The 13,101-nt window shown below is 49.0% G+C and overlaps 4 protein-coding genes across 4 annotated transcripts; 3 read left to right on the forward strand and 1 right to left on the reverse strand.

Moving 5' to 3' along the window:
• Positions 1 to 176: 176 nt before the first annotated feature.
• rat1 (5'-3' exoribonculease Dhp1) lies at positions 177 to 3,448 on the forward strand (the record flags this gene model as incomplete). Its single annotated transcript, XM_057239814.1, has 4 exons — positions 177 to 483; positions 568 to 848; positions 900 to 1,025; positions 1,082 to 3,448. The coding sequence occupies 4 exons, from the start codon at positions 177 to 179 to the stop codon at positions 3,446 to 3,448; spliced, it is 3,081 nt and encodes a 1,026-aa protein (XP_057099109.1).
• An 867-nt stretch (positions 3,449 to 4,315) lies between these two features.
• Positions 4,316 to 8,236, forward strand: N7529_004288 (isoleucine--tRNA ligase ILS1; the record flags this gene model as incomplete). Its single annotated transcript, XM_057239815.1, has 11 exons — positions 4,316 to 4,433; positions 4,485 to 4,511; positions 4,593 to 4,599; positions 4,672 to 4,687; positions 4,792 to 4,884; positions 5,021 to 5,188; positions 5,247 to 5,790; positions 5,838 to 6,495; positions 6,572 to 6,697; positions 6,751 to 6,795; positions 6,853 to 8,236. The coding sequence occupies 11 exons, from the start codon at positions 4,316 to 4,318 to the stop codon at positions 8,234 to 8,236; spliced, it is 3,186 nt and encodes a 1,061-aa protein (XP_057099110.1).
• Positions 8,237 to 8,373: 137 nt separating this feature from the next.
• N7529_004289 (uncharacterized protein) lies at positions 8,374 to 8,765 on the reverse strand (the record flags this gene model as incomplete). The annotated part of the gene is made up of 2 exons (XM_057239816.1): positions 8,374 to 8,649; positions 8,691 to 8,765. 2 exons carry the CDS (start codon positions 8,763 to 8,765, stop codon positions 8,374 to 8,376), a joined length of 351 nt encoding a protein of 116 aa, XP_057099111.1.
• A 321-nt stretch (positions 8,766 to 9,086) lies between these two features.
• On the forward strand, positions 9,087 to 12,452 carry N7529_004290 (Sfi1 family protein; the record flags this gene model as incomplete). The annotated part of the gene is made up of 2 exons (XM_057239817.1): positions 9,087 to 9,150; positions 9,205 to 12,452. The coding sequence occupies 2 exons, from the start codon at positions 9,087 to 9,089 to the stop codon at positions 12,450 to 12,452; spliced, it is 3,312 nt and encodes a 1,103-aa protein (XP_057099112.1).
• Between the last annotated feature and the right edge of the window lie 649 nt (positions 12,453 to 13,101).

Consider the following 13,101-nt stretch of genomic DNA (forward strand, 5'->3'; position numbering starts at 1 on the left):
ATATTATCTTTGTTTAGGGGGAGGTTTAGTTCCATCGGTACTTGTTCACTTGCATCTCATTCACGAAGAGAGAGATCGCGCCCGCGCCTGCGCCTATACAATCGCCGTTAATTGATTGCGACAACACGCCCCCAGTCCTTCTTGAATATTGATATTGCAAGTGTCGCATCGCCAACATGGGTGTTCCCGCGCTTTTCCGATGGCTTTCCAACAAGTACCCGAAGATTATTTCTCCGGTTATTGAGGAGCAGGCTCAACAAGTGGATGGGGAAGAAATTCCGCTCGACATCACCGGTCCCAACCCTAATGGCGAGGAGCAGGACAACCTTTATCTGGACATGAATGGAATTGTCCATCCGTGTACCCACCCCGAGGGAAAGCCACCACCTGCGGATGAGCAGGAGATGATGCTAGAGATCTACAAGTACACTGATCGTGTTGTCAACATGGTCCGCCCCAGAAAGCTTCTCATGATCGCTATTGGTATGTGTATACCAAAACTTTTATCATAATTTCCATGACATCCTCCGAAATTGCGCTCTCAACTAACTTTATTTCTACGTGCAGATGGTGTCGCCCCGAGAGCCAAAATGAACCAGCAGCGTGCGCGTCGATTCCGCTCTGCGCAAGAAGCCAGAGAGAACGATGAGAAGAAGGAGGAACTTCAAAAAATGCTCGCCAAGCAACATACTGCGAAGACCGGCGAGGAGTACATCCGGGAGGAGGTTGTCCATAAAACTTGGGATAGCAACGTCATCACGCCAGGAACACCCTTCATGGACATCCTTGCCGCCTCTCTCCGGTACTGGATTGCTTACAAGCTCAACACTGACCCGGGCTGGGAAAATGTATGTGTTGGCCTCATGTCCTTTTCGCGATGCGCGTTCTGACGTTTATAGTTGAAAATCATCATTTCGGATGCCACAGTTCCAGGAGAAGGAGAGCATAAGATCATGAATTTTGTGCGATCGCAACGAGCTTCGCCCGATCATGATCCTAACACTCGTCATGTCATCTATGGTCTGGTAAGGTTGTCCTGATATTTTTTAATTCAACATTTCCAGTGTGCTAATTCTACTAGGATGCTGACTTGATCATGTTGGGTCTTGGCACGCACGAGCCGTATTTCCGAGTCCTGCGTGAAGACGTTTTCGCTCAGGACTCAAGACCTCGAGGGTGCAGACTGTGCGGACAGACTGGACATAAGGCCGAGGAGTGCCTAGGCCGCCCCAAGGAAAAGACCGGAGAATTTGATGAGAAGCAGAACGCTGCCCCTTTGAAGCCTTTCATTTGGCTGCATGTTGCAGTCCTCAGAGAATATCTTGCTGTGGAGCTTCGTGTCCCTCAGCAGCCCTTCCCATTCGACCTGGAACGTGCACTTGATGATTGGGTGTTCATGTGTTTCTTTGTCGGAAATGATTTCCTTCCTCATTTGCCCTCTTTGGATATCCGTGAAAACGGAATTGACACCCTTATCGCAATTTGGCGTGACAATCTCCCTGCCATGGGAAGTTATCTCACCAAAGATGGAAGTGTTGAGCTGAAAAACGCTCAAATCATCTTGCAAGGACTGGCTAAACAGGAAGATGCTATCTTCCGTCGCCGGAGACAGGCAGAGGAGAGAAAGCAGGCAAATGAGAAGCGACGGAAGGAGCAAGATGAAGCTCGCAATGCAGAGCGTTCTCAAAAGCGGAGGCGCAGCTCCCCCCAGTACGATGCTGGACCTGGCGGCCGCCCTGGCGGAGCCGGTGGTGAGCCAGCTCCCCCTATGGAGTTGATCACTCCTGGTCGTGGTCATTTGGCCAAGGAGACCAGAGAACTGACTCACAACATGGTCACCAACCGTGGCGCTGTGTATCGTGCCAATATGGAGAACAAGAGTGCTGCTGCTGTGCTTAAGAGTAAGCTCATGAGGGGTAAACAGGATGAGCCCCAAGCCCCGGCTGCTACAGAGGGCGAGGAAGCAACAAATGAAGCCGCAGAGCCAACCTCTCCTAGTGTGCTCGGAAAGCGGAAGGTCGATGCCACTGAACAAGAAGAGGAGGCTGAGGCAGGAACACCAGGCAGACACTCTCCCCCACCTCCAGCTGTTGAGAATCCCAAGTCAGACGAACCCGCCGAGGACACCGTCAAATTGTGGGAGCCAGGGTATGCCGATAGATACTACGAGCAAAAATTCAACGTCGACCCTAAGAACCTTGAATTCCGCCATCAGGTCGCTCGCGACTATGCCCTTGGGTTATGCTGGGTCCTCCGCTACTATTTCCAAGGATGTCCTAGCTGGAATTGGTACTATCCTCACCACTATGCGCCTTTTGCCGCTGATTTCGTTGATATTGCCGATATGCCAGTGGAATTCGATAAGGGCAAGCCATTTAAACCCTTTGAACAGCTGATGGGTGTGCTTCCCGCGTCATCTAATCACGCGCTGCCCCAAGTCTTCCATCCTCTGATGGAAAACGCGGATTCTCCTATCATCGATTTCTATCCTGAAGATTTCCCACTCGACCTGAACGGCAAGAAGTTTGCCTGGCAGGGTGTGATTCTCCTCCCCTTCATCGATGAACGTCGTCTGCTCGACGCCATGGGAACTGTCTATCCTCTTCTCACCGAGGAAGAGAAAGCTCGTAACACTCATGGCCAGGAAGTCCTTCTGTTGTCTGACCGAAACCCGCTTTACCAGGACCTTGTTGCGAACTTCTACTCCAAGAAGCCCGGCCCGGCACAGTACCCGATCAAGCAGGACCTCAGTGCCGGCCTGGCCGGCATTGTCGAGCGTAGCGAGACCTACATTCCCCATAGCTCATTGGTCTCGCCGCTAGAGGCTCACGGCATGCCGGGACTTGATGACGATCGTTCTCTCACGGTCTTGTACACAATCCCTAAGTCTTCTCATGTTCACAAGTCCATGCTTCTCCGCGGTGTCAAGCTACCGACCCCAATGCTGGACTCAAATGACATCAGAGCCACCCAGGGTCGCGCTCAGAACTCGGGCCGATCATTCGGCGGGGCACCTTTCCAGGGCAGAGGCCGAGGTGGCCGAATGAACTACCAAAGTGATCGCCCCAACCCCTTCGCTGGACATCTTGACCCAAACTTCGCCCCTGGTCCACCCGGTGGTCCCAGTGGTGCCCACATGGTGCCGCCTGGATGGGTTCCACCCAATCAAGGATACGGAGGTTACTCCAGAGGACCACCACCTCCTCCACGTGGTGGAATGGCCAATCAATACCCACCTCAGCAAGGCTATCAGCAACAGCAACCTGGTGGCTACTATAACCCTCAAAACCAGTACAACCAAGGCGGTCAGTACAACAACGGCAACGGCTATCAACAAGGAGGCTACGGCTCCCAAGATTATCGCGGAGGCCGAGGCGGTAGTAATCGTGGGGGCAGAGGTCGTGGTAACTACCAAAACCAAGGTGGAGGTGGGTACAATCGGTACTAGAAGGTGAAATGATGAACTACCTTTCTCTTTTCCTCTCTTTGTGACTATTCCTCTCGATTTTTCACTACGGTTGTTATACTATCTGTTGATACTGGGAACTGTGCATGACGGTCTTGGAAGAATGGAGTTGGGGCGGATGTAAAATGAATTTTATTGAATTTTTTTTTTGCAACTATTGATTCCCCTTGTAGAGTTATCTACGATACCTATTTTACAATTAGATACTTACAAGTAGGTATGTAGATAGTCAAATACTTAATTACATATATAGGTATTAGCTCGGTCGAAGGGGCCGGATAAATTATAGAAAGTAGTTGTGCTGTGTGCTGTATTTATTATATGTGAGCTATCCGGAAGCTGGAAATATGTGCAAAGGTATATAAAAAAATTCTTTCAATGAAGAATTTTTTTCATGGTCCCACGCAGGATCGAACTGCGGACCTTCGATGATAAAGTATGTCGATTCCTTGTTAGGGCAATTGGCATAAGATCGATGCTCTACCAGTTGAGCTATAGGACCACAATAACAACAGTATCCGGGGCTGATGGAATATGAATAAAACTGATCTTCCTCCTGTATGATCTTCTACATATCCCAGACTTATTATCGGATCCCTACAATTAGATCCTTATAACTAGATTCTTCTAATTAGATTGTTATAATCAGATCCTTATATTTACATACATAGTTAGGTGCGTTGATACCTGTACAAAAGTCGTCCATTTGTGGAAGGCGGTATATTATATAGAGGGGTGAAAGGCGTAACGCGGGCAAAAAATTAAGGTGGGGTGAGTCACTGGGGCTTTTTCAATTATTGAATTGCAATTCTCTCTTCAATTCACTCTAACCCGCAATAAAACTTCGCAATGTCGATTGATTTCCCTGCGGAAGAAGAGCTCGTGCTCTCTCGATGGAGGGAGATCAAGGCGTTCGAGCGTCAGGTCGAACTGAACAAAGACAAGACGCGATACAGTTTCATGGATGGTCCGCTGTTCTCTCTCTGTTCCTGCTGTGTTATTTGCTGACGTTACCCAGGACCTCCATTCGCGACTGGTTTACCTCGTAAGTCATACGATCAAGGGGATGGTAAATGAGAATATGTCAGGCGAATCAGTAACTAACACACAACCGCTTAAACCACAGATTATGGGTAAGACTTCCTTTGAATTGGAGATTTGAATCATTATGGCCCGCACATAATTTACTGACAATAATCTTGTAGACATTTGCTCGCTTCCGTACGGTTCCCCCTCCACGTCTAAAGCCATTCCTTTGTTTGTGAATGACGATATAGACCTCGAAAACGCGACATTGAACCAATCATCTAACGTTTCTCCCATAGACTATCAAGGATGTTATCCCCAGATACTGGTCCATGAAGGGCTACCATGTTGAGCGCCGTTTTGGATGGGATACGCACGGCGTACCGATCGAGGTTAGTTCAAAATACAATGATTGCAGGTTTGGGTGTTTGAATGAGCCCGAGGCGGGCTTCGGTCCGAATTTGGACGACAAAATTGGCCAAAATTTCGCGCCTAGTAACCTGATTATCGACTAACGGGTTTTTTTAGTATGAAATCGACAAGAAGCTGGGTATGTCCGGTCTGCAGGCGGTCCAGGAAATCGGCATTGAAAAGTACAACGAGGAGTGCCGTGCTATTGTTATGAGATACTCTACGGAATGGCGCCAAACCATTGAACGTTTGGGACGCTGGATCGATTTCGACAATGACTACAAGGTAAACACGCCCATATTTGAGCTTTTCCTTGCTTATGCTGACACCAATTACTGTTCAGACCATGAACCCCACATTCATGGAATCTGTCTGGTGGGTATTCAAGGAACTCTTCGATAAGGGTCTTGTCTACCGTGGATACCGTGTCATGCCCTACTCGACTGCCCTCAACACCCCCCTCAGCAACTTCGAAGCGCAACAGAACTACAAGGACGTGCAGGATCCCGCTGTTGTCGTGACATTCCCGCTGCTGCACCAAGAGAACACTTGCTTGCTTGCATGGACTACCACCCCGTGGACACTTCCTTCGCACGTCGCTCTTTGTGCTCACCCTGACTTCGAGTATGTCAAGATCTACGACGAGGCTACCAAGAAGAACTACATCCTCCTTGAGGCTCTCCTCAAGACCATCTACAAGGACCCCAAGAAGGCCAAGTTCCAGATCGTCGACCGCATCAAGGGTTCCGACATGAAGGGATGGAAGTACGAACCTCTCTTCGATTATTTCTACGAGGAATTCAAGAACGATGGTTTCCGTGTGGTGAATGACACATATGTCACTGCTGAAGATGGTGTTGGTATCGTCCACCAGGCCCCAGCATTTGGTGAGGAGGATTATCAGGTCGCTATGAACAACGGCATCATTACCGAGACCCGCCTCCCCCTAACCCTGTCGATCCTCAAGGCTGCTTCACCGCCGAAGTTCGGGACTTCGTGGGCCAGAATGTCAAGGCCGCTGACAAGGGCATCATCAAGCACCTCAAGCAAAATGGACGTGTCCTTGTTGACAGCCAGATTACTCACAGTTATCCTTTCTGTTGGCGGTCTGATACACCTCTGATCTACCGTGCTGTTCCATCGTGGTTTGTGAAGGTTAAGCCTATCATCCCTGATATCCTCGAGGGCATTGAGAAGTCCCACTGGGTCCCTTCCAACGTCAAAGAGCGCAGATTCGCTAGTTGGATTCGTAACGCTCATGACTGGAATGTTTCTCGTAACCGTTTCTGGGGAACACCACTGCCATTGTGGGTTAGCGACGATTTCAAGGAGGTCGTTGCTGTCGGCAGCATTGAGCAACTCCGGGAGCTGAGCGGCTACGAAGGCGAACTTCATGATATTCATCGTGACAAGGTCGATCATATTACCATTCCCAGCAAGCAGGGCAAGGGTGTCCTTCGCCGAGTTTCTGAGGTCTTTGATTGCTGGTTCGAGAGTGGTGCTATGCCGTACGCCAGCCAGCATTACCCATTCGAAAACCAGGAACAGTTCGAACAGAGCTTCCCCGCCGACTTCATTGCCGAGGGTCTTGAGTACGTAATACCTTTAATCGTCCCTCAGTTCTTTCTTTTGCATTCATGCAAGGTCAAATGCTGATTATTTCATTAGTCAAACTCGCGGTTGGTTCTATGTCCTCTCGGTCATCGGTGTTCACTTGCGTGGAAAGCTGCCATACAAGAATGTGGTTGTCAACGGTATCGTCCTCGCTGAGGACGGCCGCAAGATGTCAAAACGGTGAGTTCAACCCCCCATCTATTCGTAACAACATAGTCTAATGATTTTCACAGTCTGCAAAACTACCCCGACCCATCGCTTGTGATGAACTCTTACGGGTGAGTCTGATGTCCATCTCGGTCTTTTGGGCCATTGTTAACATTTTTTATTTATAGTTCCGATGCTCTTCGTCTATACATGATCAACTCTCCCGTTGTTCGTGCTGAGCCTCTGAGATTCAAGGAGTCTGGAGTCAAGGAGATTGTCAGCAAGGTTCTTCTTCCCTTGTGGAACAGCTACAAGTTCTTCGAGGGCCAGGTCGCTCTCTTGAAGAAGGCTAAAGATATTGATTTTGTCTTTGATCCTTCTGCAGAGCGCACCAACAAGAACGTGTTTGATCGTTGGATCCTGGCAAGCACTCAAAGTCTGCTCAAGTGGGTTAACCAGGAGATGGCTGCTTACAGGCTCTACACTGTTGTCCCTCGTCTGCTCGAATTGATTGATAACACCACTAACTGGTACATTCGCTTCAACCGCAAGCGCCTCAAGGGTGAGAACGGCGTCGATGACACATTGCACGCCCTGAATACTCTATTTGAGGTTCTCTACACCCTAGTCCGAGGTCTTGCTCCTTTCACTCCTTTCATTACCGACAACATCTACCAGCGCCTTCTCCCTCACATTCCTGAGGCTCTTCGCGGCGTCGACGCCCGCTGTGTTCACTTCCTTCCTTTCCCTGAAGTGCGTGAAGAGCTTTTCGATTCTACTGTGGAAAGACGTGTCTCGCGCATGCAGAAGGTTATTGAGCTGGGTCGTGTGAGCCGTGAGCGCCGCGCTATTGGTCTGAAGACACCCCTTAAGTCCCTTGTCGTCATCCACAATGATCCCGTATACCTTGAAGATGTGAGGTCTCTTGAGAGCTACATTTGCTCTGAATTGAACGTGCTCGACCTTGAGCTGTCGTCCGACGAGGCCAAGTACGGCGTCAACTACAGTGTCATGGCCGACTGGCCCACTTTGGGTAAGAAGCTGAAGAAGGATGTCCAGAAGGTCAAGAAGGCTCTGCCTCTACTTTCCAGTGATGACGTGAAGGGATTCCTTCTTAACAAGAAGATCCTTGTCGATGGCATTGAACTCGTCGAGGGCGACCTCGTTGTGAAGCGTGGAATCAAGGAGGATGAGAACTCCAAGGGAATGGAGACCAACACTGACTCTGACGTGTTGACCATCCTTGATGCCAACATTCACCCGGAGCTGGCTGAACAAGGTCTGGGTCGTGAAATTATCAACCGTGTCCAGCGTCTTCGCAAGGAGGCTGGTCTGGTTGCTACCGATGACGTGAAGATGGAATATACCGTTATCTCAGACCCTGACAACATTGGTATCAGCGAGGCTTTCAAGTCCCAGGCTCCTGAGATCGAGAAGGTTCTGCGCCGGCCCGTTGAAGAGAGTGCGTTCGGTGCCGATAAGCTTCCTACCGGTGATGAAGAGGGTACCATCTCCCAAAAAGAAATGGAGGTGCAAAACGCCACCTTCTTGTTGCGCCTGCTCAAGCTGTAGAGAATTGTTAAAGCGGGCATTTGTAGATAGCAGTCTACGATTTAAATTTCTTTACTTTTCAATGAAACCATTTTTATGAAGTTCCATTGATGATTCACATTATCTAATATGTGGTGGCCAAATCTAATATCAATATTTTACAAGAGCTCCCGCTTGCGCCGTTGTACCCAAATTGAGATCGTTAAATATTTCCAATGCTTCCAAGCCAAAATACTGTGTGGCACAGGCTTTTTGCTTAACCCTTCTTGGATGCCGCCTAGATTGAATTGATTAGCCCATCGCATTGCAACGCATTCATAGACTGGCTCATGGCTCACAAGGTAGCAATTCTTGAGTCTCATAAACTCTTTGGCACACATATCTTTGTGGACCGAGTTATAATCTGTAACAACACATTTTCCGTATGCTGCTACCTATCAAGCCAGTCAGTCATGCAATCTGAGAGTAGAACAACAAAATCACAAACCTCTGTAGAACATTGGGCTGAGGCTTTAGCAATCTTCTCGATGGGCCGAGTTCTCGCAGGCATTTTGTGAGGATAATTTGAGAGAATATAGCTCAGTTGGGAATGCGAGATACTGAAGTGAAGCTGGTGTAGAAATCCAGGAATGTTACATAATACCACGTGATCAGTCTGCATGTTTGTGTCGCGCCAACCAAAACAACCCGATTCAATGCTTTAATGCATGCTTTACTCTGTTGTTTCTTTTTCTCAATCTGCTGATCGCAGCGTGTTCCTGTTGGCGCATGTCTCTTATCCTCGGCGCTCCCCGCTTTCGCGATGATTTATTTGGTCCTACAGCTCTATGACCCAGATGCGACCAGCGCGCCTTAAGATCGCGAATTTTCGATGCCTCCGATATCCTCACAGCGCCGAGCCGTGACCGAAGAGAGTTCATCTCTATCAGACGATGGTAAATCACCATGGGAACTACATTGCTCTTGACCAAAGCCTGACTTGTTTGTAGATGTCGGTTTTCTCTACCAGGTTGTCTCCGGCGCTGAGACAAAACCCGAAGCCGATCGACTCCCATTCCGGGCGCTCTTCGAAGCATACGACGAAGCCATTGGCGATCATGGCGTCAACGCGGATCCGGGCCATGCGTGCTTGCGCTTCTTGTTCAAGATGGGAAGCAAAGGTGTGCACGGTGAGACACTCTTTGATAAATTCGAGAATGCGCTCCAACAGATGGGGATCGTGATTGAGATTGGTGAGGAAGGATCAACAAATCTCAATGAGACACAAGACTACGGCCAATATACAGCGGAGGTCACCCATAGCCAGACTATTGACTATGACCACGACCGCCACCACGAAAATTCTCTCATTCCGAGCGGAGTACCACCAACCCCCAAACGGCGCGCATCGTTCAACACTACATATGATATTGGCGAAGATGCTACACAGAGAAGCTTTGCCAATCGACCCAGCTCTCGCTCCTCAATGTCCCGACTTGAGGTTGGAAAACCCGACTTTTCCAAGCCGAAACTGTCACCTACGCACAAGCATGATCCAGGGCCGACCAAATCACCAGATCGAACACAGTTGATTAGCCAATTTTTGGATGTCGGTCGGCGGTTGTTGAGTAGATTTGACGGTTCGGAAAACAAGCACAAGGTCTTGGAAGAATCTCCATTGACTAATGGAGTAATCGCGAGATCGGCTGTTGCTCGCGATCGCTCAAAGAGAGCGGCTGAATCTTCGCGTCCTCATCGCTCGCCCTCGATTGAATCCACAGACAGCTCACAGTCCCAAGGAGTCGAGTCGATTATGTCGCAGAGCGCAGAACATGACTCTTTCGATAAAGAAGAGGTACCACCTGAGTTTCTTTATCGTCCACAACTATCAGATTTACTTCGGGATGCATCGACGTTCAACATGTACCGACAGCGATCGATCTGCCGTCGAATTCTAACTCTTTGGTTGAAAAAGGCCTTTCAAGCTCGCCAAGTTCGTCAAAACAGAGAAACATTGGCTGTCAATTATGACCGAGGCCTCCTTCTCCGCCAAGCCTTCGATCCATGGCGAGGAGTGATTCAAGACAAACGCCACTCGGCTCGGACAGATCGTTTTTTCAAGCACCTTGAGACGCGTGCCAGTCGTGCACGAGACTTATATCTGATGACCAAAGCTTTCAGTCACTGGGCTCAGCTTACCTCAGAGGAAGTGGCTCGGACATCTGCTGCGCGAAAGCATGTCCTTGGTGTCAAATATTTCAAAGCATGGCGCGAAATCACTGCTGTTAATGAGTTGAAGGCTCAACGATTTGCACTCAAAAGGCCCTTCAATGCGTGGCGGAAAAAGGTTCATGATCTCAAAGACGCAGAAATCCAAGCAATCACTGTCCGCAATACCCAAATCCAAAAGTCGTCGTTTTGGCACTGGTGGTGGTGTTTCTGTGATCGACGTGTTCTCGAAGTGTCCGACTACCGACTAAAGAGGCGCTCACTCCTTTCCTGGCTTCGAAATTTCCGAACCATCCGAGAACGTGATCATGAGATAGATCTTCGTAATAAACGGTCATCTCTGATGTCGGTACTTCAGGTATGGTCTGAACACTCGAGAACCATTATTACAGCAGAGCAAGCTGTTCAGAATTCTAGGCGTCAACATGAACTGAGAAAAGCTTTTGATGAATGGAGAATACAGTCTCGGCTGGCCCCAGCTGCTTCTCAAGTATCTGTGATGGTCGATACTAGGATTTTGCGGACTGCCCTCTCGCAGTGGGTCGACAAGGCCCGGATGATCCAAGAAGCAGAAGAGGTAGATCATTATCGGATCCAGCGCAATGCGTGGATTTGCTGGAATGATACCCTTCGCTGCTTGGCCCTCCGTGCTCGTATTGATGAGCGTCTCAAAATGGAAGCTATGTACAAGTGGATCTTGATGGAACGGTATGAACTGATGCGAAGGATACGCGAACAACGCATTAAAAGAGAAGTGTTCTCGCGATTCGTGACAAACACTCGGGACACGTACACTCGGCTGCTGTTCCATGCAGAAGCTCATGAGGAGCGTCAGACCGAGTCTTTGATTCGGTCCAAATTTGCGATTTGGCGTGATCAATTGCATCTTCAGCGTGAACGTGAGTATATTGCGTCAGAGTTCTATGCTCCACGGTTGGCAGCTGAGTCCCTTACAATTTGGCGGAGTAAGCATCAGCAAACAGTCAAGATGGAAAGTTGGGCCCATGATGCTCGTTCCTATTTCTTAATGAAGAGATCAATGAACCAATGGCGCCAGGCCAAAGTGGATTCTGGTAAACGGCGTCGACAAGAGTCGTACGCAAAAGTTCGACGGATGGTCAAAATCAACATCGCATCCAAGGCATTGTCTGCTTGGGTCTCAAAAACTCGAGTAATTGTTGATATGGAGCAACAAGCTGCTGATATTGATCGCGACAAGTTGCTGGTCGACACTTCTGATATTTTCACTCAATGGCACGACAAAACTACCAAAAGGATTCAAGAAGTCCGGGATGTCGATGATAACTATTTCCGACAAGTTGCATTTGACCAGCTGATGCAAATGTCCGAAACCTTCATCATTCGCCGAGAGATGGAAGACCAAGCAGATAATGTATACCGTTTACACGTCCTGCGACTGGCGTCTGGTTCTCTTCGAAAGCTCAGCCTGCGCATCTTCCAGATCAGCAACCACGTCGAAACTGCTGAAGCCATGCGTGAGAGAAATCTACGGAAACACTCGAGAAACATGCTCCGCGACTGGGTGGACAATGCCCGCATGAAACTTGAGGCTCGGGATTCTGCTGGTCCATCCATGACACCAGGTCCAATTTCAACTTACCGAAATGCCAACGGCGATGGCGCCGGATCAGCGATCTTCGATCCGTGGTCTCAAGATCCGGCCGAAACCCCTTTCAAACTCAGCGACTTCACGGCCACTTCCCAAGCCACCTCTTATGATCCAATCTCTGCAAGCCCCTTAGGAACACCCAATTTTACGACCTCCCCCTCCAAACGAGCAGCCCGAGCGCGAGCCCTCGCCCAAATGTCCACCACCCCCGCTACACCTTTGCGTACACCATTCGCAAGTCGCCTCCTTCGCGCCGGGACCACCACTGCTCTAAATACATCTTCCAAACGGCCACGGACTGGTCGGCGAAGCTCGGTAGGAACTAGTGTCCGATTTGTGGACGAAGAACCCCCCGAGTCTCCGACCGATGGTCGCAGATCGGCGAATCGGCGACCTTGATGTTTGTTTTTGTTCGGGCTACGACCTTGCGATTGGCTTTAGTTTCATGTACATGATGATTATAGGTTTCCTCTCATTATCTGTCGATAGGCGCGGTCGTGTTTCATTCCATGCATCATCCGGCGCAATATATAGCGAGTTGAAGCGATTTTGGGACTTGGGTATACTATTTTGTACTTTTTCCATGATTGAATGTGACGATCACGCTTGAACACTAGTGGCCTCTTTCAAAATTTTGACATAAGACTGAGTTCTATGCACATTTCATTGGTTCGTTGCCTGTCTGGGAGTAAACCTAGGGTCGGAAAGCGTAGTTGAAATCTACAGGTTTGGTCAATTCTGGGGTCAAATATATACCGCAGCCTTGGAGAGCTGATTAGATGCTTATCGTTAAGCTCTGTACCCAGGTAGCTATGCGACAATTAATTTAGCGTAGCTATCCCATACTAACATCTAATTCAAACCAACAGAAATTTTCAAATTAAATACATGATTACCTAGGTAAAATCCAAGCTGTATGTGGCTTCGAGAGACTCGTCACACTCCAGAGCTGAGTGGAGCGGCAGCGTAATCGATCTCCGCCACTGTCCCCTGCGTGTTATCCTGACAACGCTCTCCCCACACACTCAACTTATCTCCTTCGTTCCCT

This window comes from Penicillium soppii (assembly GCF_028829465.1).
Source record: "Penicillium soppii strain IBT 18220 chromosome Unknown utg000004l, whole genome shotgun sequence".
Lineage (NCBI taxonomy): Eukaryota > Fungi > Ascomycota > Eurotiomycetes > Eurotiales > Aspergillaceae > Penicillium > Penicillium soppii.